At 26.2% G+C, this 25,258-nt stretch overlaps 1 protein-coding gene across 3 annotated transcripts; it reads right to left on the bottom strand.

The window, feature by feature from the left end:
- Window positions 1-346: 346 nt before the first annotated feature.
- On the bottom strand, window positions 347-25,136 carry LOC107454288 (metal-response element-binding transcription factor 2). 3 transcript variants are annotated; one of them, XM_016071424.3, is made up of 15 exons: window positions 24,939-25,136; window positions 22,533-22,829; window positions 21,143-21,224; window positions 18,293-18,388; window positions 17,078-17,178; window positions 16,464-16,494; window positions 13,912-13,952; window positions 12,448-12,524; window positions 12,257-12,309; window positions 10,753-10,864; window positions 10,267-10,393; window positions 8,671-8,741; window positions 6,353-6,631; window positions 3,420-3,756; window positions 347-3,291 (listed from the first exon to the last, which is right to left on the bottom strand). In XM_016071424.3, the coding sequence occupies exons 2-15, from the start codon at window positions 22,752-22,754 to the stop codon at window positions 2,728-2,730; spliced, it is 2,193 nt and encodes a 730-aa protein (XP_015926910.1). In that variant the 5' UTR covers window positions 22,755-22,829; window positions 24,939-25,136; the 3' UTR covers window positions 347-2,727. The 3 variants fall into 3 exon arrangements, with proteins under 3 accessions (XP_015926910.1, XP_042900107.1, XP_015926911.1); XM_043044173.2 differs by lacking the exon at window positions 24,939-25,136 and adding an exon at window positions 24,812-24,829; XM_016071425.4 differs by lacking the exon at window positions 24,939-25,136 and adding an exon at window positions 24,626-24,822.
- Between the last annotated feature and the right edge of the window lie 122 nt (window positions 25,137-25,258).

The raw sequence follows: 25,258 nt of genomic DNA on the forward strand, positions 1-25,258 counted from the left end.
TGCTTTTGTTTTATTTAGAAACTGACAAACATTTTCAAATGGTATTCTTTATTTTTTTTATGAAACAAATGTTGCTAAAACCGACTTTATTACATTTCTTCATAACACAGGATCATATTTTAAGATATTATGAGTGGAATGAATGAATTATGTAAATAATAATAAAAACTGCATAAGAGTCAGACAAGTTTTAAAACCTCTATAAAACTAGTGTAAATTACGACATAAAATTCATCTGTCTCATGAAAAATAGTAATAATTATTTCCTAGATATATATATGTATATATATTTATAGATAATCTACTTGTGAAACACATTTTCAGATATGAAAAGATCAATACTAAATTAAAAATAGAAAATATTTTTTATTTTGCAGAATAATGCAACAATTATAGTAACTTTTGATTTAATGTTTGGATTCACCACTAACAAGTTAATTTTTTATTATTTAATGGCCTGATGGGATTACATGGTTGAATATTTTTACCATAAATAGAAAATTATTCAAAAATATATTAAAAAAGTTTTCTTTTTAAAAGAAAAAAATTTCTATTTCTGATGAAATCCAAATAAACAAAACTTTTATCGTAAGTATTTTAGTTTTATTATTCATTTTCTACACAATAAACCATGTTTTTTCAAAATTTGGTTAATTTTTTTAATCCAATTTAATGCATAGATGAAACAAATACTAGACTTTTAATCTTAATCAAAAATTGGGATTTTTTGTTCACTATCAAATTTTGAAAAATACAAATTTGTCTTTCATATAATTGTGATTACTAAAACACTTAGTTTTTTTCCCCTTGAAAAATATTAAACTCCTTATGCCCCCAAAAATATTTTCACAAAGAATTATGGAAAATTCAAAATACTTTAATTCTTTGAGCCACAGTAATATAAGAATTTACTATATATATATTTTAAAATTTTTTAAAAACACTTATTCCACAGAGACAAGAACATTAAATACGTCTATAAACACCAACAGTTTCTCAGGAAAATACAAATAGAAGGCAGTATTCATTTGTGATTACTTCATTGATCAGTAACAAAATAATTTTTATGGATGTACAAATGAAATTGATCAAGACTTTATTTTTCCCCGACAACTTTGATGTAAAAAGAAAATAGAATAATTGTATAACCACAAACAGAATAAAACTACTAAAAATAACATGAATACATAAGAAATATTTGGTCAAAAAATAAACAAGTTTAGCAAGGCCAGAGTGAATCTCACATGTTATTAAAAAGTTTGGAATGCAACATTTGGTATTAAATTGAATTTATTTTACAAAAAATTTCCTAAACTTAAAATCTTTTTTTTTTTTTTTTAAAAAGTTTTGAACTTTATAGAGGCACTTAATATTTTCCTTTTAAATGTCTTAATTTTTTAAATACTAGTTATAACTTAGAATATTACCAAGTTTATTAAAAAGTTAAATGGAGCATTTTAAGAAGTAGTACAGTACAACATTAGTATGAAACTGAGATGCAATAATTCTTAAAACAATAAAAACTAATTTATGATTTTAAACACAACTAAAATTATATGCTTAATAATTTATGAAAAAACAAAACAAATTATGATTATCTAGGGTTCTAATAAAAAAGGTAGATATTAGTTATTTTTACACAAACTTAGTTAAATAATTAAAAAATTTTTGCTTGAAAAACCAGTGCTGTTTAAAACTGGGATAGCAAGTTTCTTCCAAAGTGGAAAAAACCACACAGGAAGAAGCTTAATAAAAAAAAAATCAAATATTTAAAATGTTTATTATTGCAATCAAGTTTAAATAATAGCATTAATTTTCAAAGATTTTAATATACTATTTTTAAAAAATTAAAACAAAAATACTGTGAAATTTCTTAAAAAGTTTAAATAAACTAATTTTTCAATATTTTTTGTTATTGGGTATAATAAAACCCAATTTTATAATTATAAGAACTGTTAAAATAACAGAATCCAATTTTATTAATACCACTGAATTAACTAAATCATACTGAACCAAACATATTGAATTCCAATATGTCAAAATAGCATACTAATAGCTTAACACTAGATTAAGCGACTGGCGACACTCGGTTTCATAATGTTGTCTCTGTTGAAAAGAAGAAGAAAATGGGAGGATTGCTACGAAATAAAAAGCGTTGTTACTTATTGGTTAGATATTCTTTTTAGGTTAACTGGTAGTTGAGTTTATAAATTTAAACTTTCTCAGTTAGAAAATAACTAACATCTACAAATTGAAAATTCAATTCAATGCAGTGAATCACGAAGGTATGCATAAATATTGAGTTGTAGATACAGTTTTATGAAATTTTCAAAGTCATTAAAATTACTAAGGTAGTAAACAGAAATAAAAACGAGTGTACTTCAAGTTAATTTAAAACATTTCACCAACAAATAAATCACCAGGTGAAAATCACAAATAATACTTGTATGTAACAGTATAATACTTCTTGACAATATAAATTTTCAATCATAACTAAATTTAGAATTGCACAAGTACAGGCTTCTTGTTCATGATTTTTAATGTAGAGCAAAACATTCATTGCCAAATTTTCCAGAACTGGCCCAGCTGCTTGTTTCATAATGATTCATAGAAGTCAATTCTTTAAAAACAATATCAAAGCAAAAAAATAATTTTAGAAAAAGCAGTTAATGAACACTTTGAGGGAATAAATGCACGAGAAATCAAGAGTGTTTACAAACCCCACTTTCAAGATGAACTAAGACTATCCCACTGAAGTAAATACTGAGTCTTACCATCAGGTCCAGTCCGTTTTGCTAACACCGTGAATTTTTCTCCGTTAGAAATGCGATCAGCCATCCCAAAATAACTGCTCACAGAGGAACTTAAATCAGAAGTGGTAGTCGAAGTATCAGCAGGTAACTGAACTTTGCTATTAGAAGGAGAGTCATTTAAAAGCCTGTTAATCACCGAGGCCGACGACCTAGTGGAAGTGAACTTTCGCGAAGGACATACTTTAACACAATTATTCCTATTTCTGAGCCTAGACCGACTTTTTGAACCAGTCACTGATGAAACGGACGATGTTGTTGATGGTAAAGCACTATTTGAAGAATAATTTTGCAAAAATGGATTGTTCACACCTTCAAAATCTGTAGGGTGAGGAATAATTGTGTTAAGAGTACCGTGAGATGAAGATGTGTCGTCACTTTCGGACAAATCAATAAGGATGGGTGAAGTGCGCGGTACCTTCCGCAAGCCATTAGGTTTATTTAGGCATCTGACTAACCGATGTGGCAGCTTTCTCCTCTCCTGTAACAAAATAAAAATAGCATTGTTGAAATTCAATTTGTCATAATATTCATAGAGATAAATAATACTTATAAATAGAGTGAATAATAGTAATAAAGTGATCTAAATTTTACTGATTAAACTCCTACCTTCTTTTTTGGCAGCAAAGTAGGTTTTTTGGATTTGTCTTCACTGCGACTTTGTGGCAGCGGTTTTTCATTTTTTCTCCTTGTTGGGTGAGGTTTTTCTTCGACTAAAGATGCTTTTTCCACCTTTTTTCTAACATGGTTCTTTTTTTCTTCTTCTTGATTGGAAGATATTTGGTTTTCACTTTTTCTACGGAAGGGATGATCTCGTTTTTGCAATACATTCAACGGGGGAGGAGTTGGCTTTTCTTCTTTAATTACTTCCCGATCTGGTTCAATGATTATCACATCGTCATCAAGTGATAATTTTCTAGCGCGCTTTGCAGGTGGCAAAGAAGAACTAAAAAAAAAATAAATAATAATTAAGAATGAATACATAATACTCTGCGAGGGCTGTTTTCAAATTATATAAATGTCTTAAAAGAACAAATATTAAAAATAAATTTAGGTATTGAGACCTAATAAGAAGTAAATGTCTATCTCTTAAAATTACAGCAAACTAATATTTTCAACAATTGCAATGTCCACTAAAATTTGGTGAATTTTTACATTGCCAACACGATCAATAGTTATTAAAACATAAACCTAAATTTTTTACAATGCGTTTCCTGTTATATTTTTTGAAAATTTTGTTGTTTTAGGTGCTATTTTGAAAAACAAAGTATGAAGTGACTACTTTTGACTCTGTTCCATGTACAGTAGAGAACCAATTATCCGGGATGCTCGGGACCATCGCTATCCCGGATGTCTGAATTTCACGGTTTTCTGGATTGACCAAAAAGGGTCGTTAATCGATGTTTTATCGAATCTGAATTACAAGGAAACAGTGTAATGCATAAAGTAAGAGAAAAAAAGAAAGGTACTCCTAACTTTAAAAAGAATAAAAAAATTTGCAAGTTTAGACGAGAAAAACAAGTTTAAAAAATACAAAATTCTTGTATTTATTTTTTAAAAATAATTACAATTCCTAAATTAACTAATATAAACAAAGCCAATGGTTAAATAATGCAATATATTTCATACCTAATAATACGGGGGAAACGATAAAATAAAAGGAAAACTTATTTATCTAAATAAAAACACTTGAAAATTATCGAACCGAAACAATAGTTAAATAAGTCACTAGCATAAATATTAAAACCCGGAACAAGGCAAGATCAACGGAATTTAAAAAAAAAAAATAATGATAAAATTTATGAATAAAAAGAATTAATTTATTGAGTGCGAAATTTATCGTGAAAAGAAAAAAAATCAAACATAGTGGAATCAGAAAAACAAAGCTGTAATCTGCTTCATAAAATAATCCTATGTTTAAATTAATAAACAATTCTTTTATTTTTTTTTGTTGATAAAAACACGATATTTAATTATAGCAGATGTGATTCCACATCAATAAAAACTTGCAAATGATACCACACTTCCAAAGAATGAGAATTTATTCAGAAGAAAAAGATTTTATTTTTATTAATCGATGTCAAATAGATAAATATATTTTTCTCTTTCATCTTCTGTTCACTGATATGCATGCAATGCATTTTCCCCACCCCCCTCGTAAATCAAACAGAAAACGAAATCAGCATGCCACACCCTTGAACTTGATTGACGGCCTGAAGGAGACTATAAAACATTCCTCCCTTCCCTGCCTTCAAGGTCGCGAAGGAAATGTTTCTCTGGGTAAACGGGGAAGAAAATTCTCCCCTTCCTTACATTTTCCTCTACTCGACTTCAAGGATGAGCTCAATTTCCGCTTTTTTTCATAATCGTTCGAGTTTAAAATGGCGGGAAAACCAATCATAATTTTTCCCGGTTTTCTGGTTATCTGGATACCGGATAAATGGTTCTCTACTGTATAAATAAATTAACAAATCACACTACTTCAATCAACTAACTTAAAGTAAGATAACGTCTATAAAGAGAGATTTTTATGTTCATTAAGCATAACTTTTGAAATTATGTTATTTAACAGTATATGTCAATAAAAAAATTAGATGTAGGACCTGTTTTCCCAATTCAATCTGAAATTGTTTTCTTTTGCCCAATCAATACTATACCTATATTTTTAAAATAAATCAACCCTCATTTCTTTTGAAGTTAGAATGATATCCACATTGTCTTTTCTACACTACACATCTAAGAAGAAGAAAGAGGAAAAGTATGCCAAATAAAAATAATTTAGTTTCATTACGAGACAAACATTATCTTTCGAACAAGCTTTCGATTCTATTTTGCTTTCATTTAAAATATAGTAAACACATCAATAGTAATGAGATAACCTTTTTTTCTATGAAACTTTCAATAACTGTCCAAATAAAATGGAATATGTTGTTCACATTCAATTCAATTTCTGTATTGTTCACAACAATTTCCATTGCAAATGCAATAAAACTTTTGAATAAGCTTTAAATAGAATAAAATTAAAGTTTTAAAAATACCAAGCAATTAAATAAATAAGTAAAATCACATTTAAGCAATAATTCGCAAACAATGCATTATGATCGAAATCAACATATTAATCATGTAACAAAAGAAGCATAAAATGATGTTATTAAAAAGTTTTTATCACTAAAACTATAAAAAACATAATAGTTTGCATACAATAAAATTTAAAACATAATTATATTTTTTATTCAGTAACTTAAATTACTTTTTAATTTATAATAAATTTTTGATTTTTTTTTTAACTTTTCAAATCTAAGGAGTTGAAACAAATTTTGTGGCTACTTAGCATTGCCGTTATAAAACTCTTACCCCCTTCTATAAATCTTTCCTTCATTTCAATAAAATTAACAGTTTTCAAAGTTATGGAACAAAAGAAAAATAATTAAATTGCACTTTGGGACTTATTCACAGTTTTTTATAATTGATTTTTTTAAAATTCAATTCCAGTTATAAACCCAGAAAATAGCAATCATAAAAAATTAATTATAATTGTTTACCCATTTGATTTTGTTTGGTGTGCTGAAGCTAGTTTCGACTGATGAACTGAAGTTAATTTTGGCTGTTGGACAGGAGTTAATTTTGATGGATGCATAGGAGATATTTTCGACTGGTGCACTGGGGTAAGTTTTGACTTCCTTGAACCATTAATAGAATCTAAGACTTCATTCGTAATTGTACCAGATTCTGGTAATGTAACAACTGGTGTTGGTGGCGGAATACGAGATCTCAAACCCCAGACAGTTGCTTTTCTTTTTATTTCTTTTCCAGATGTGAACCTTGGGAAGAAAAACTATCAATTTAATTCATATTCTATATTTAAAATGATGTTCAACAATTAGTTGCAGCTGTTTTATTTTATTTTCAAATATGCAGTAAATGAGAATCAAAGCTACCTAAAATAAAAAAGACTTAACAGTAGGGAAGGCAAATTTCTTCCAGAGTGGAAAAAAATCCTCCTGGAAGAAATGTTTCTTTCAAATAAAAAAAGAAGAAATTGAAGAAACTATTCCCTCCCAAAAAAAAAACCCAAACATTTAAACAGTTTAGAATTACAAACGAATTCAAATAATGAAATTAATTAAGCTTCATAATATATAATTTTTAAATAAGAGAAAACAAAAAAGACTATTGCAAAAAGTAAATAAATAACTAAATAAAAGTAATTAATTTCAGAAATTTCAAAAGGAAGTAAAATAACCATAGTTTCTCAACGTTTTATTGAAATAAGTATAGTAAAAACTAATTTTCTAATTGTGTAAAGAACAGTTAAAACACTCTAATCTAATCTTATCAATAGTATTAAATTAACAAATCACATACTAAACATTAACACTACTAAAAAAAATATACATTGAATTCACCACTATAAAAAGCATTTTTATAGCCAAATATTGTTAAGTATAAATACTTAAACCAAACTTTTCAATAATATATGTAGTTTTTCTTTAAACAAAATTTCTGTATTAAACTAAAAACAATTACTTTAAAATTAAGTAACAATTTTAAAGTAATTACATAATATTTTTTAAAGTAAATGTGAAAATCTTTTAAACTTCTGGTTTAAATTTAAGCCATTCTTATAATAACTTATCACTAAACAATTGCATTGACAAGGGTCTGTCTAGGTTTTTCTGAGAGGTACCTATTTTGTGAAAATTTAGACATTATTTGTGAAAAATTAAAAATCATATTTAAAAATCAACACAAAAATATGGTAAAAATATGGATTTATCGTTTCTTAAGGGATACAAAAATAAAATTGTAAGAAAAAGTACTTTGTGAAACTACTGTTTTTCCTAAAATTAAATTTGTGAAGGTACCGCTAAACGGTAGTAAATTCGGCCTGGGCTGACCCCTGATTGATCATTCTCTTATTGGGTCAAGTTTTTTTTTTTTTTTTTTACAACTACTTCTGGATTAAATGCAAACCACACTTAGCGGATATTATTATGATGGATAGCTTTCTATTATAAAGGTTTCAACATTTAACATTTGATTTTACAAGTGTTTTTTGCAAATTTAATCACTCTGTCAGAATAATAATTTCCCCCCCTTACTTTCAGCAGAATATAATAATCAATGATTAGCATTCATGCCAGCACGACGACAATTATTCTACAAATGTCGATAAAATTATATGGATAAGGGAAAGATTTGTCGCCCTAAAATATGTTTGAAATCTAGTAAGTAGTAAGGAAAAAAAAAATTTTTTTGTATGAAATTCTGTGCATTCTGTTAAAAAAAATTGTATTAATTTTGTTATTCTACTCGTGGTATGAAATTCAAATAGAATAACTGAAAGTTTGATATAAAATTTTTTAAATTACATGTTGCGATTTGCATTATTGCACTAACAGTATGTCGGTTGATCAGTAAAACTTTCTCATTTGGAATTGACTTTATTTAAAAAATTTTAGATGCATAACTGTTAATACAATATTTTGCTAGCTTTTACTTTTTCTATTTTCCTCATTTATTTGGTCTCCTTTATCTATATTGTATTTAATATCTGTATTGATACTAATTGTTAATATCATTTAAGTTTTTTCCCCACTTAATTTTAATAAATACTAATCTTCAATCATTATGGGGCAATGAACCTAATTAGTTTTAAGATGTTATTGATCGTAATTAGTATTTTTTTATATGTACCAGAACATAAATTGTGTAATTATAGAGTTCTTTTTTTTCTAGTTTATCTACCATCATAAGTTTTTGGACAACTAAATGAATACCTAAATAGTCCTGTTGCACCACTATATTTTTATTGCTGGTGTGTACCCTAGCAATGATATAGAAAAACAAAACAAATTACCTGCTTTTACAATTTGTTAAAGCTTCTAATAACTTTTTCTTTTTCTCCTCTACTGGCATTCTTGACATAACCTGTGTAATGAAATATTATACTTTAGAATATAACTCCAATTTAAAAGAGATTCATCTAGAACAATTTGTATTTCCATAGCTAGTATTAATTGAATTTCAATTATTTTTTTTTCCTCTTCCTAATTTTCTACGGAAGAATTTAGTATAAGTTTAAAAAAAATAAAATAAAATTATAAATGAAATATGCCGAATAACCAGGAATTCAAATCAACAAAATAAGAAACATTATTAACTTCAGGATGCATGTTAAACTACAGAGGAGCCAACTTTTCAATCTAGCTCAGTAATCAGAAGTACAATAACAAAGAAATATATACAGTTAGCAGTTTCAAAATTCAATAAGGAATAATTTTGAGGTGTACATACTTATTAATTTTATGTAGGCATAAAATATTAATAAAATAATTGATAAATTAATTATTATACAACAGGGAAATTCCACACTTCATTATAAAATTAAATTGATTTACTTATAATCAATGTTCTAGTTTTTGGTTAAATTTGAAATAGCCTATTTATCATCCAGCATTCGAACTACTAATTGATTTGAGTTTATGTTTTTTTTAATTTTCTATATGGAGAGAAAATTAAATTTCAGAATAGCTTGTTAGAAGGGGGGAAATGAGATTTTTTCCAATTCTTGTTTCTATCAAAATGGTTTCTATTTTTCAATTGTTATTTTTTTCAAATTGTTTAAGGCAAAAAAAAAAATATATATNATTGTTTATTGTTGATTAATTGCAAACAACAAAATTTCACAACTCTTGATAGTTAAAAGGAAAAAAGGTTTTAGACAGAACATTATAGTAATTCTCACAAATTGTAATTTTTATTATTGAACCGTAAGACTGTCATTGTGATAAAGAAATTACAATAATTATTGATAAATCCTAATGGCAGGCACCTCTGTAAAATATGATGTGTAATTTAAAAAATTTAGTGGGGCAATTCTCATAAATTCTAATTTTAGTGAGGAAAAAAATGCACTAGTTTACTCTTCCTTAGAAAAACAGCCATGTCTGCATAATAGGACAAACATTTTTCTCAGGTAAATCTCAGGTTTTCTAGTCCCTTAAACCAGCATTTCTAAACCTACACATCTCACAAATCAGGAAGGTTGCAAGAGTAACATACATATAAATTTAAAAGAACATGCATTTTACTTGAACCAAAACAAAAACATATATTTTAGAGAAATTACATGAATGTTAATGTTGCATTACCGATTGCATTTTGCCTTCATATATATACATAATTAATGTATTCGTCTGTATTCATAGAAAATGGAATGTTTTCAATGCGCAGAATTAGAAATATCAAGGCAAAATGTAAAAAAATCAAGACAAATAAGAATAAAATATTTATTATTAGTTAAATCAGGACAACTAAGAGCCTTGCATTTCGGAAAATTTTTATTCTTAACAAAGAACATTGTAGCATTTATAAAAAATATAATTAATTTGACTGTGAGGTCTTTTGAAAGGAATACAATAACAAAAGTAATTAAAATTTACATGCTACTTACCTCTCCCTTTATTTGAAATTGAGACCAATTATCCTTTAAAAAAGCCATAATTTTGGTATCAAATTCAAAAAATTTCTTGCCATGTATAACAGTTAAATTGAAAAGGACTAGATGAGCAATATCTGGCCTATAAGGAAAAAAAAGAAAATAGTTAAGTCATAATATTTGAGTTGTAAATTTAATTAGAAATAAGCTGACAATATCATAAAGTAATGCAAGTAATTAAAAAGTTACCTGATATAAAAAAAAACTTATAAAAGGACAAAGATTAACCCTTAAAAATAATTGTAACCATTTTTTAAAATTAACTCATTTATAGAACATTAGTTTATAAATGTTAACTACTTACATTAATATTAAGAATACTGAGCCATAATTAAAAATATTTTTAAATTATATACTTGGGTTTGTCTATAATTTAGTTAAAATTCTTTATAGAAACAAGGTGAATACATTAAACTTTATATAATAGAATTGTAAGCTTACCATCGCAGTGGTAAACGTCTAAGGAACTCTGGTCCTTTATTGCACAAAGAACATATAAAAATGTAGTATCTGTCACCAAAAAGCAATGGTTCATCCAAACATTGAAGGCAAGCTGCAATAGAAAACATAATTCGGTGACTTAACATGCAATAGATGCTATAGTAAAGCAAAATTTAGTTAATAAATATTTTACAAAAATAAAAAGAACAAAAAACTAATATACTGAATATTATGACATTCATACACTAATAAAACAGAACAAGGTAAAATAATTATCCATATTTGAACTTTTATTTTTAACAGTTTGCATTAAAATAATTCTAGCTACTCTTATAAAATAAAACAGGATAAATATAGCAATAAAATAAAAAAAAGGCAAACAAAAACAATTAAAATTTTCATATAAAAATTAAAGATTCAGAGATAAAATAATCATCAAAATATGAAGTTGTGTTTTTAACAAATTATTTACATAGTAAATTATTATTATTTCAGTACTATTAATTATTTATACCAGTAAAAGATTTATTTATATGTTTCTCACTATAATTTAACTACATTATCATTCTAAATATATTGATTCATATTTGCTAACAAGTAAAGGAAAATGTCCCATATATTTTACAGAATCATATAAATTTTATGCTAACTATAATGCAATATTTAAAAGTTTAAGCTGGAAATTCAAAGGATTTTTATAAAGCCAATAGATTATAAAAAAAATTTAATAATTATTTTTGCTGAGGTTTTGAATATATTATTTTGAAAAAGAAATAGATATTGAATTCCCTTCAGATAGTTATAAACACATATAGGAATAGATACAACGTCTTAAAAGGCCCAAGAGATTTACATTATCATAATTCAAAATTTATTTTTAATCCCTATCACGCAATTCTAATCATAACAATACTAATGAACCCAAACTTTATAATTATGAACGTGCAAAAAATAATTTTTCTTCCTTACTCCAATATCAGTTTTGATAATGATCCAGTTCTTAACCAGTCACTACACTTAATGAGAACAAACATTCAAATATACATGATATGTTGACTAAATTATATTTACAAAAATTTAAATGTTGAACAATTGGTTCAACAATCGTATGTGTGATCACTTAATTGCATGAATACGAATAATGAAGTTCGATTTTTAAAATCACAATAATTGAGTTTTTTAAATTATGTGGACACTCCAGTTAATCTTAAAAAAGTGTTCCCAAAATGTAAGAAAAGCATGGTGTGCATTTATATTATCTAACTCTGGATGGGGGCTTTTTCAGTTTTGATCACTGGTCAATATTCTCATGAAACTATGAGTGGGGGGCCTAATCGAATATGGTGGCTTATTTGGTATTTTACAGTACCTTTAAAATAGTTATTATAAATTATCCACATTTAAAAGATATACAAATTATGTATCAATACAAAAGCTGTTTCGTTTTAAAACAATTTAATTTTTCATACTGTAACTTATACAATGTCAGGAAAAAAAAGTATACCTTCATGAAACCACTGCTTGCACCTGAGGCACTGAAGCATTTTAGAATACCATCTGAAAAATAATAAATATTTGATTTCAGTTAAAGAAAAAATGATTTTATTCTTAAGTATACATTAGTTGCATTCAATTTGGTCATATTTGACCTTTTTGATGTAGGTGTTTTCCAATTAAATTATCAAGTATACTTACTCTCCTGGACCACCACAGTAACAATAAGTCTGTTGCAAGTTTGATCGGTGAGATGTATCCCAAGTCAAGGCCTGAGGCTAAATTTAAAAAAAAAAAAAGAAACTAGTTTTAAAAATATATTTAAAAAAGACAATAACAAAAAAGTCAAATATTAAAGATTTATAATGTAGTCTTTTCATTATTTTCGAAGTTAATAAATTGAACTTTTATGCAAAAAAAAGAAATAAAAGTACAACCGCCTTTGAGTTTTTAAAGTTTACATATTACTAATAAACTATTATATACTAAAACTATTACAATTCCAAAAAAGTCAAATGGTTTGTATTCAAAGAAAAATGTCGACAAAGAATGACATACTGCGCTTAAAAGTTCTTTGCACTAAAAACTGAGTTACAAATTTCCCAAGACCAAGCGTGAAATGTTTTTGGATATAAGAAATTTAGATTTTAGAACTTTGACTTCCATTCAGCAAATTATTTAATTCAAATGATTACAACTAGTGATTAAAATTCTGATTTCAATAACTTGATTTTGTTTAAAAAAATTTTTGATTTGATTAAAATAAAAATCAACAATTGGTTAGTTTTTCTTTTCTAGAAATTTGCAGTGATGAGCCAAAAATATATAACTATTTTTTAAGTATTAAAATAATTTTAAATTCTTTAAACAAGTTTAAATAACATTTTCATAGGCACTGACTATTTATAAATAAACAAAATGCTAAAAATTATTTTAAAGTATATTACAAATATAAGTGATAAGATTGTAAATGTATAAACGTAAATTTATATATTTTTGAAATGTGTACTATGTTTATAAATGAATATATGTATATTTTTCATATACCTTTGCATTTTAGTTAGATGTTATGTACTTAGTAGTAATTTTTTGATGAACTACTAATACTAATAAAATTTTTTGTGCTATTTGTTTATTCTTAACAACATTGGTGCATAAAGAGTATAAAAAAAACTAATTAATTTTATCTACATTGTTACAAGTGAAACAATCATTAGCTTCAAATTTGTAGCTTAATATCCTAGGGTTTTTATAATTGCACCAATTATATCAATTGTATCTATTAAAATATAAATTATATCAATCTAACATTAATGAGTCTATTACTTTTTTTCTACTGCAACACATTTCGTTTAACAACATAAATCTGCAGATATTCTTTATTGAATTGTATAGACATATTTCTTTTAATAAACTGAGGAAAGCAAAATATGAAATCTTTAGACTTAAAAATAAAGCAAGGAGGAAAATTTGAGGGGAAAAAAAATCAACTGGCAGAGGAAGGAATTATATTTGATTTGAATTATATTTGAGTTTTATTCTCAATAACTACCTACATAGAAGAATGAACCAATTTATAATTTTAAAAAAATTATCTCAACTGTAACAAGCATTTAACTACAGTATTAAATTAGTCAAATTTGAACACATATTACATATTTTTACCTCATATGGCAGTGTTTGCTTCATTATAGCCAGGGCTTGAGCTGAAATAAATATAAAAAAAGAAATTTATAACAAATTCCTTCCAAAATTACTTTTTATTTATTCAGTAAAGTAATAAATCCTCCCTAGGAAAAAACAGCTAGTACAAATGAACTACATAAGAGGCAATGTTTTAAAAATTCTTAGAAACCAACTTAACTTTTAAGTACCAACTTATCTTATGGTAGTTCTTTACCAAAAGTTACATGGTTAAGAGCTTTAATTCATGAAGCTTTCATTTCATGTTAGTGAATCAGGTATATCCAATGGCTTACCAGTATCCTCTTTAGCCAAAATATCTGCTGTCTCATTGCTATGGATATCAAAGTGGGACATTATCCATTAGAAGCGCACCTCACAAAAGGATGAAAAATGCTCCAGTTAGTTAATAATTGTCTTTCCTGTACTATCACACACTTTATGCCAAGTTAGAAAAGTGCTGAATAGAGCTTCGGCTGTCAGACAGGACCCATACTGCAGGCGAGCCGGGAGAAGACGGAATCGAATCAAGCCTAACATCAATGGTAATCAGCTAACTCCTGAACAACAGTCTGGATTTCTCCTTCTCAATTTTGTTGTACATTTTTAGGATAAGATATAAATTCCACAGCCAGATCAGTCACGTTCTTCTTTACTTCCGTCTGTATATATTATGATGAAATCCCCAAGGATGTATATAGAAATTTTTCTAATTAATATCAGATTACCAATTTATTGCATTTCACTTGTGTCAAATTTCTAATTCTGGTCTAAATTTTTAACTCAGTTTTGTTCAATTAAAAAAAATGCTTTTTTTAAAACCAGATCTGCATTTTTACCCTAAATAAGTATAAAGAGTTTTTAGTATCAAATTTTTATTTACCTGTAACAAACCCAGATTTGTAGGCTTAAACATGTAGTTTTTGGTACACTTTACATTGATCAGCATCTACCAAAGGTTTATTGTTACAGTCAAACCCCGCTATAGTGAACCTTCAAGGGACCGAAATTTTGGTTCACTATAACCGGGAGTTCACTATATCCGTTCCGCAGGCAATTTAACTAATGGTTCCCACACTCCTCCCTTTTATTACACGTTATTCAAATAAATGACTGAAAAATATTATAGTAGCGAAAAATGTGTTATTTTTCATTACTCTTCGTCTTGCCTACAAAAAAAAAAAAAAAAAACATTTAGTAATCTTTAGCTGATGAACAATCCTGACAGAAAATCCACATTGATCCCACTGATACCTTACAGGTGCACTATCTGCCAGCAGGGTTGGAAATATCTGCTTGGTTTGTTTAAGATGGGAAAGTGAGATAAAAGAAGCTTATCGCTAAATTCCCCTTTATACAAGGTTTTAAAAATCGGTATATGTATTTATTTTAAAGTAAAAATTTCAAAATTATTACAAAAAAATGAAGAAAAAAATCAGTTGAAGACAGAAAAAAGTTCATTATATCTAACTTCCTCACTTTTTTGGTTCACTATTACCACAAAAAATAACATTATGCGTGTATAGCAAGGCACGGGACCTAACATTTCGTTCACTATATCCGGGAGTTCACTATAAACCGTGTTCACTATAGCGGGGTTTGACTGTATTATTATTTGTTGCTATAAATTTAAGCATTTATCCCAGGCAATACAGAAGCACTTTGTTGTGATAATTCTTAGTCATTTAATTTTTAAAATTATCAAAGGTAAAATAAAATTGAAATATAAGGACATCATCATAATTTTAGGAAAATAGGTGCAATATTGAATGCATGCAAACATAAATATATCAGAGAGATTTATACATTAAGGAAAATAATATTTGAGTATGTTGTAAATGTTTAAGATAATTCATGGCCATTACTTTTTGAAATACAGAGTTATGTAATAATCTCATATTTTAGTTTTAAATTTATTTTTCAGGTAACTGAAAAATATACATATATAAAACTTGTAAGATTTTTTTTCTAGCTTTGAAATCGGCAATTCTCACCCATTGCTGTACTGTAATAAACATAATTAAAAACATATAGTGTTCATCAATGACTAATGAACATCTTAAAATCTTTGATTGCTTTCAACTTCAGCCCTGTCACTAAATACCAAAGAATTGGTAAAATTTAAAACAAAGTGTTGTCCATGTAAGTTTTATCTGTTATTATTTGTACCTGTAAAATTGTTTTAATTTAAAAAAAAAATTTTTTTTAAATGAATTTTATTGTTTTTTGTAAAATCATCTTATTCTAATTTTATTTTTATTGTAATACAACTAAAAATTTAGTAGTAAAATGAACACTTGCTTTTTGTCTGCAAAGTGACTAAAATTTTGTATGTAATGTACATGATGAGCAATGCAAAATAAAATTATAGCAAAATTTGTGGCATTGGGTATTCTATAAAAGATAATTTTGATTTTAGAAAAATACAAGACAGTAAAATTTTTACGAGCCACAGTAGCAGAAAAGTAGCCAGAGTAATATTAAAACAAAATTTAATACATTATAAAGTAAAATAGGAAACATTCATAACATACCATTAGGTCCTTTTTTAGAAGCACCACCTTTCTGCAAAGCAAAATATTTAAATGATAATCCAGATAAATTTTCTTAAAAATTGCATTATATTACTGTAATAAAAACAACTCCATAGTAATGCTTCTTTAAAATAAAAATAAATTATAATATTTATCTATGAATTTACTTAACTCAACATTACTATGAATTGAAACTAATGGGGAGGGGATATTTTTTATTTGAACGAAAGTAAATATGAGATTTCATAAAGCTACCATAAAACTATTATGTTTGTTCATAACTTAAAACAAATGTTTACACCTATGATAATTTTTTAAATGTCTTTGTTATTTGCAACTAAAAACAAATATATATTGCTATTCCTGATATCAAATGACACTTTTGATTTTAACACACATTTTGATTGATACATTGTAATTAATATAAGAACAGAGATTTTTAATAATGACATCTATATCAGACTGTATTCTTGTAAAGAAGTAAAATTTCATCTTATTTTTATTGTTGATAAGTTAAATTAAAAGAAGGGTTGAAAAGCAGCTGAACTTAAAAAATTCCTCAGTTTAGGAACACAATATATCAATCAAATTATCCAAAACAATTGATACTTTACCTTTGCTGCATGTACAAATACACATTTTCTACAACTCCAAGGAATTTCTGGATTTAAATCAGCTGTACTAATTTTAGGAATGTGACACAGTTGATGATAACCTAAAGATAAAAACACATATAATATATTCATATAAAATTCATTACCTATCATGTTTACTGGTTTTTAAAAAAATTAAACTAGTTCACACAAAACAAAATACTAGAATAACTGTTACTGATATTAATTGCATAAAATAAGTCAGATGAGTCAGCTAATAAATCAGATGAAGTTATGCTGCACTAAACTAACGCTAAAAATATATATGATAAAACTTTCAAAGAAAAAAATAGCTTTTTGTGGGTATTAAAACGAGGAAGGAAAAAAACTTGCTTTTTACTAAATAAACTATGAAGAACATAGAAATAACAAGAAAATTCTATATTATATTTATATTTTAAAACAAACGTAATAAAATTAATGGACATTAAAATAAATGGACATTTAAAACAATCGGACAATTAAAAAGAAACAGACATTTAAAGATAAACAATACTTATTTTTTGTAAAGATGCAGCATTATAAATAATTTATTTAAGCAGGTTAAAAACTACTTTGGAATTGACAATTGTAAAAAAGAATTTTGATTTAATTTTGGCATAATTTTATAGTTTGGAATATCAAGAATTAAAACTGAGTAACATTTTTTAGTTATGTTCTAAATTACTGCTTTTTAAAACAAAATATTTATCAAAAATATATTAACAACAAATTGAACAAGTAGTTATTTTAAAATATATACTTAATGTTTTGCTTAATATAGTCTTACTTGGTTCACGGAGAAAAAAAATAAAGTAAAACATAATTTTAAATAAAATGGTATAAATTTATTTAAATGATTATCTAAGAAAATATTAAATATGAAAGTTTAAACAATTGATAAATATTTGATATTTCCTTTTGAAATAGTTTCTTTCACTTCATATATAAGTAACCTATCTCTTTTGGGACTGCTTTTTCGTCTGTTGAAAAAACTTGTCACCTCTATTCACCTTCCAAAAAATTATTGTCATACACCTTAAAAAGCTAAAAACAATGATATTTGGAAATGTATCAAGTTCAAAAAAGCTTAAAAAACATAAAACTCTTAAAACTATCATCCAAAAAATTGTAGCACAATCTCAATTATTCAATGCATTATTTATCTTCTGCTATACCTGACAGAAAAATACTCACCTACAGAACATTTATCACATATGACTATTTCATCTGGGGGCTGAGAAGATGCACTGTCACAAACAGTACAAGCAAATTCATTATCTGGTAAAGGACCTATTAAAAATAAAAACAAGAAAAAAAATGTTTTGGAGATCAGTACACAGATTACAAGAGTTTTCAGATTGAAGTACAGTATTAACAAACAAAAAAAAAAAACTTAATATTAATTAATATACAATATATTACAACAATAACATTATTAAATTACAAATGAGAAGGGAAAAAAAAAGTTTGTGAATATATTATAAGTTTTTATTTTATTTTAGCAATCAAAACTCTTCCTGCAATTTAACTAAAATTATAATCCACAAAAACTACAAAGCAATCTGTAGTGTTTGATATTTCTCTTCAAGAATGCTCTACAAATTTTGGTAAACAATATTGAATTAAAAACAGATAATTAGAATTAATCTCAGTATACGTAACATGGTGAATTTGGTAACATTGGTGATGTTTGGGAGGGCAATAAAATTTACAATATGTATTAGATGTATATGGAATTACCAAAGAAACAAATTTATTGAAGGCAAGATTGTACTGGAGGTGATATTTGATGTTATGATGTATATGACAGTTTGGTAATTGTACATATTGCAAAAATGACAAGATTGTATAGAAGATGGATATGTGACGTATTTGATAAGATGGGAGGAGAAGAGTATTGACGTAATGAATATATTCTTGGTGTTTCGTCTTTTTATGCAACATTTTCTGCAGAAATATAATGATTAAATTTTGGTTTTAAAGTTTAAATTTTGTGTGATGTATTTTTTTTCTGGAATAAATGTTATGGTAGGTGTTATTTTGAATTAAAAAATTTTATAAAGTAGATTTGTAAGTGAAAAGAGTTAATATGATTGTAGAAACAATTTTTACTGTTCTGCATTTGCTAAAACAATGATTAAAGATAGGTATAATTACACAGTAATTTGAAGAAATAGGATATACGTTTTAAACAGGGTTGGGGTTTTGGACGTCCTAAACTGGTTTTGGACAGGACACGTGGATTTTACTGTCTTAAACTGGGTAAAACTGTCCTAAATAGGGTAAAACTGTCCTAAACTGGGTAAAACTGTCCTAAACTGTCTTAAAGTGTCCAAAACCTTGAACTTTGGTAAAAGGTAAAAATTCTGTAGGTGTAACTATTGTACGCATAATAATTACATGTATCAATAAATATTTGATATTTTTTATACAATTTACTATAACTTATNCTGTCCTAAACTGTCTTAAAGTGTCCAAAACCTTGAACTTTGGGTAAAAGGTAAAAATTCTGTAGGTGTAACCATTGTACACATAATAATTACATGTATCAATAAATATTTGATATTTTTTATACAATTTACTATAACTTATTAAAAGAAAATAATATAATATAATGCAAAAAGGTTTATAATTTTTGAAGCTCCACAATTCATAGAACAACAAAAGTGAATACCTAATCCTTTAAATATAAATATGCTTTTAATACTGATAAGTAATATTTTGGCATAAGGATAAATATGGCAATATTAAAAAATAATAAATTTTCTTAAAAAAAATACTAAATTTGTTCAAAAATTAACCTTTTATTTTTCACAATATTTTTTTAAAAATTTTTTATAATTTCTGCATTACAGGATGATAAAAAAGACATTTATTTTTAAAAAAAATTATTTTTAAATATAAATATATTAGTTTAAATTGAAAATACAAAATAACTGAAAAATGTATTAACAGTTTTGAAGGGCATAACACCAGTTTCAATTACTGTCACTGGTGATGTATCACCACTATGATAAAGAATTGAACATGAATGAAATAAAAGTATCCTTGAATAGTACTATAGATAAATAAACCTGTTTCCCTAATATTTTAACCTGTATGGCAAGGCCAAACTTCAGTTATGCACTATTGAATAAGAGGACCAATTGAACTTGATTACTGATTAATCTTCCTTTTGCTTAAATTGAAGAGTCAAACAATATTAATAAAACATTATACTTTTAAAAACAAATATTCTCTAATATATTTAATTATCAATATGTTATTAGTTCTATGTTTATTTTACCTCTTAAATATTGTTCAGATAAAATTGTGACATAATTTGAGTAAAAATTTAAACCGTGGATTAATCCATCTGTCCTAAACCTTGCCAACCCTGGTTTTAAAAGGTAAGTAAGTAACTTTAAAGTGTTTATTATTGTATCTTTTTTTATATACCTGTTGAAGGTCATTAAATAATAGTTTTGTATCTATATAATGCTATATGCTGAGTTTTTAAAGTTTTGCTCTTTTTGTGCAGCTGCCCAGTATACATTAGCCAAGCATGTTTTCGCAACAAATAATGATTCAGCGTTTGTGCCAAGCTTGTAAAGTATACTAGAATTTTACAAATAATTCAAGGTAAAAACCTTTGAGTTCCAAACTGCAAGCTGAAATCTTTAGAAACAGTTTCATCCAATTACTTGTTTTTCGTCATCTAGTACAGAATCACCAACCTCTACCAAACCACATACAAATCAAGAAGGGCAGATTATTTGGGACATAATTTAATATTTCTTCTCTTTAATATTTAATATACTCATTAATATTTTTTCTCTTTAGAGTTAATGAAAGAAACAGAATATGAATATTTGAAGTAAAAATATTTTTCTAGGAAAAAAATTACTAATAATAATATCTTAAAACTACTATATACACAAAACATAGTAATGTAATAGTAACCTTGATATCCGATAGTTATTAATAATGTAATATATATGTATNTATATATATATATTATTAATTATAAAAAATGTGATGTTAGAAAATTCCTTAACATTTTACCTTTATATATATCTTTGTATAAAGCCCAAAACTGAGATCCATCTTCAAATTTGACAGCACACCTGCTGTATTCATCCTCAACCTGGGAATAAAAAGTATTTATAACAGTAACCAAAAGATGTTAAAATTAGAAAATACAATTGAAGAGATTATTTAATTAAAAAATGAAAGCCTTAAATTAAGAATAGTAGTTAAAAAAAAAAGGTTATTAAATAAAACATTTCCATAATTAGCTACTCTAAATATCATAGCTACAATTCTATTCATTAATATAACAGCTCAAAATGGCTATAATAAAATCTGAAACTGCTATGTGTAATGAGAAATAATACATAAATTTATCCAATAAAATGAATTATATAGTTTTGAAGCTCAATCCCAATAGAAAATAAAAAGTTAAGATTTACCTGATCCTTCTTACATTTAAAATTTTCACACCTTTGGAGTTAAGACACATTTAAAAATGGAAAAAGATGATAAAATCAATTGAAATCATATTTTTGTATCAGGTAAAAAAAAAAGAACAAATTTATTAGCAATATTATAATTTGTTATGCTGTTGGTGTTTTCCTGTTGGTAGGCTACATAATAATCCAAAGTCTTTTTGTAAACAAAAGCTGGTTTAGTTCGTTTAATTAGATTTTTTCCCCTTCCATATTGCTTTTTGAAAAAGTTAAAAGTGTTTGCTGTAAAAATTATGTGTAAAATTTCTTTCTTTTCCTTTTTTTTTATTAATAAGTGTATGCATTTGTTTATGCTTATTTCAAAAACAAACATACCAAACATTTAAAGAAAACAACAAACAGAAGATAACAATTATTATTTTAGCGTTACAAAAATATGATTTATTTAGGAAAAAATTAATGGATAGCTGGAAATTGCTAAAAATATAATTTTGCCAGGAAAAAGATTAGTGGAACGTCGGTAGATTTTGTTAGAAAAAAGATTAGTGGAAAGTTGGTAATTGCTAAAAATATGATTTTGTTAAAAAAAAAGATTAGTGGAAAGTTGGTAATTGCTAAAAATATGATCTTGTTTAGGAAAAAGACTAGTGAAAAGTTAATAATTGCTAAAAATATGATTTTGTTATGAAAAAAATTAGTGGAAAGTTGTTAATTGCTTAACACTTTGTTGTACATTTAATGGAAAATATTCAATGTTTGACTTTATCTAGTGAGCTTTGGCATTGAACAAAATTTGTAAAGATTTTGTGAAATTATGGTTGAAGCTCACAAAATAAAAGGCAAACTAATTTCCAGATTTTCAAAAAATTTTTCTGAAAGTTGTCTTCCTTTAGCTAATTTTACTGAAATATTATTTGGTTCACTACTACTGTTCTACTTTAAAAATTAATATATCTAATAAATGGATAAAAGCAATTTAAATTTACTTGTATTATAGTTGCTAAGTATAGCAATCCATCAGTCCATCTCACTAAAACATCAGACGACTCACGAAATTTTTCTTTCATTGGAGCTTCATAAATAGAAGATTTCTCGGTGTAGACTGAAAAATCTTGTGGACCTTTTCGTGCATAACACCAATAATCTTCTTGGGTTTCTTTAAGAAGGCACAAACTTTCAGGTCTAAACTCTTTTAGTGGATTGTTCATCTTCTTCCTATAGCGCTGATTGAAACAGTTGCATAATCATCATTATTAGAAACAGTTCACTGGCAGTGAGTAGCTCTATTTAAAAAAAAAAAGAAACGAAAAAACATTTAACTTAAAGAAAATACCACTGTAACAAGAACTCAATTATGACGAAAATTTAAAATTTTGTGCTGATTTTAGATGCAGGTACAACACGTTTAACAGACAAGTTCAAAACTCTTGGGGTACAGCACTTGGTGATGCAGGTACCAACACGCCCCATAGTAAAGTGTAACACAAGCCACAGAAAAAGCACTTTTTCTGCAGAACAATGAAATATATAAAAAAACTTTAAAAAAAAAAAAAAAAAGAAGCATGAAGATTATTTTCTAAAACAGCCTTAATTTCGTCGAGGCAAGTTAAAATACTAGTCTGGGATGTCATAGATCGTAATGTCTCTTTTATAGTTATATCTCTTTTACTAGTTTTTTATTATTAAATGTTAAAGCCAATTCCGGGTGATATTTGCAATATTTTCCCCCATTACAGATTTCTGGCGATTAACTAGTTTTTGAATAATAAAAATTAATAAGATGAGAATACATTCTTTATAAAAAGCATTTTCTTTATATTTTGTTTATGCATACTTTTTTTGAATATTTTGTCTATCTCTGCTTATTGAATAATTCATATTATAATTTCCATCCTTTTACTTTGAGCAGGCTAACATTTTCTTGTGCTTTAAAAAGTTAAATCCTATCTTTCTTCCGTTCAGAATGGATTTCTTTCCCCCATTTTTAATTTCATCAGCTCTTTTCCCCCAATCTGTTTTGCAATCTCATATGCCAATGTCTATTTTATATTGAATAAAATTTTCTGAAATGTTACCTTATTATATTATCATCTACAATATGCATTACAAAATATAAAAAATTTCTAATTCTGTACTAAATAAATTAAATGCATAAATTGACAATATTGTGATCAACATATGCTATTTCACTACTCACTTTTAACTAAACCTTTTAGCACAGTTATTAAAGTTTTCTGAAAGACAAAAATGCGCATATAATCAGCAAAACATGTTCACTCTTATATATGCTTGTTGCAGATCATTGCCAAACATTCTGCTAAGAGGCCAATATGGAAATATCTCCCAGAGGTCGTTTAAAATGTGTTTGAAAAATATGAGGCTAGTTGTGTATTCATAGAGTTTACTAAAAATCAAACAAAATGAGCTTATAAATTTGAAACAGCTTAAAAGCTTCTGATAGATTTGTTTTATATTCGCATTAATCTAAGCTGTTATTTTTTTTACCAATCTTAATTACTTACATTAATCATATCAATTATAGAAATGAGCAGGCTAGTTTTATGAAAAAAGAATTACTGACAATGTACACATTGCCTCAACTACAAGCTTTCTTATTGGGATTCATAGAACTAAATCCTATTATAAATATTGTATATATAATTTAAAGATCTGTATTAGGTTTTTTAATGCAAAATAGCACACACAAGTGTTATTTTGAATTATAACTTAAAGATATGAAAACTATACAATTGAATGACTAAAATAGGAATATTTTAAGTTAAAAGGTGCAAATTTTCAAAATTATTTAGATGACTTAAGCCAGTTTTAAATATTACATCTTGATGAAACAATCATAAAAATATCTGCAATAATACGACCTTAAATCATTGAACGAAGTAATTTTTATCACTTTAATGAGACTTAATAGACACATAAGTATAGCAGTTACTATAAACATGAATTTCATAACTAAAATTAAAGCAATCAAAACAATGGATTTTAAAATGATTTAGAAAAAAAGTCACTCCAGAATATATTAATTAAAATACTATAATAGATCATAACTTTTTTAATTTACTTCAGTTAATTATTTTCCATTTTTTTATAATCTAATTGCGAAACATCCACATCTTCATTGCGAAATATTTATTTCTCAATTAGCTTTCAACTAATATACATAATAAAATAGTAAACAAAAATATAAAGAAAAATAGGAATTAATTTCTTGATTATCATATGTTTAGATTACAATATTATAATATACGTTAGTAATATGCAGGTAAGTTTTTGGCGGCGCGAAAAGGAACTTGCAAAAATAAAAAAAAAATTAAAAATCATCGCATCCGCTATACGTTAGAAGTCCCTCCTTTTAAAACAAAAAATATACTTACACTAATGCATAAATTTATTTTACATCGAACGCAGTAAACAAAATGGAGTGCGACAAATAAATATTGATATTTTTAGTTTTACATAACAATTCCTTATATTAAAAATCTGTTAAATTTTAATGATAGGTGGATTAGCGCCATCTTTAGTAGAAAAGAAAAACAAGAATTAAATCTTAAGCTTTCCATTGAAGTTGGAATGATAGAAATAAATAGTTGACCGATACTCCTCGAATAGCGCTGTCATCGGTTTTTCATGAAATTTTTATTTCCTAGAATATTAATGTTATAATACGTTACAAAAAATAAAAATATATTTACCT

Source organism: Parasteatoda tepidariorum, chromosome 10, assembly GCF_043381705.1.
Source record: "Parasteatoda tepidariorum isolate YZ-2023 chromosome 10, CAS_Ptep_4.0, whole genome shotgun sequence".
NCBI classification, from domain to species: Eukaryota; Metazoa; Arthropoda; class Arachnida; order Araneae; family Theridiidae; genus Parasteatoda; species Parasteatoda tepidariorum.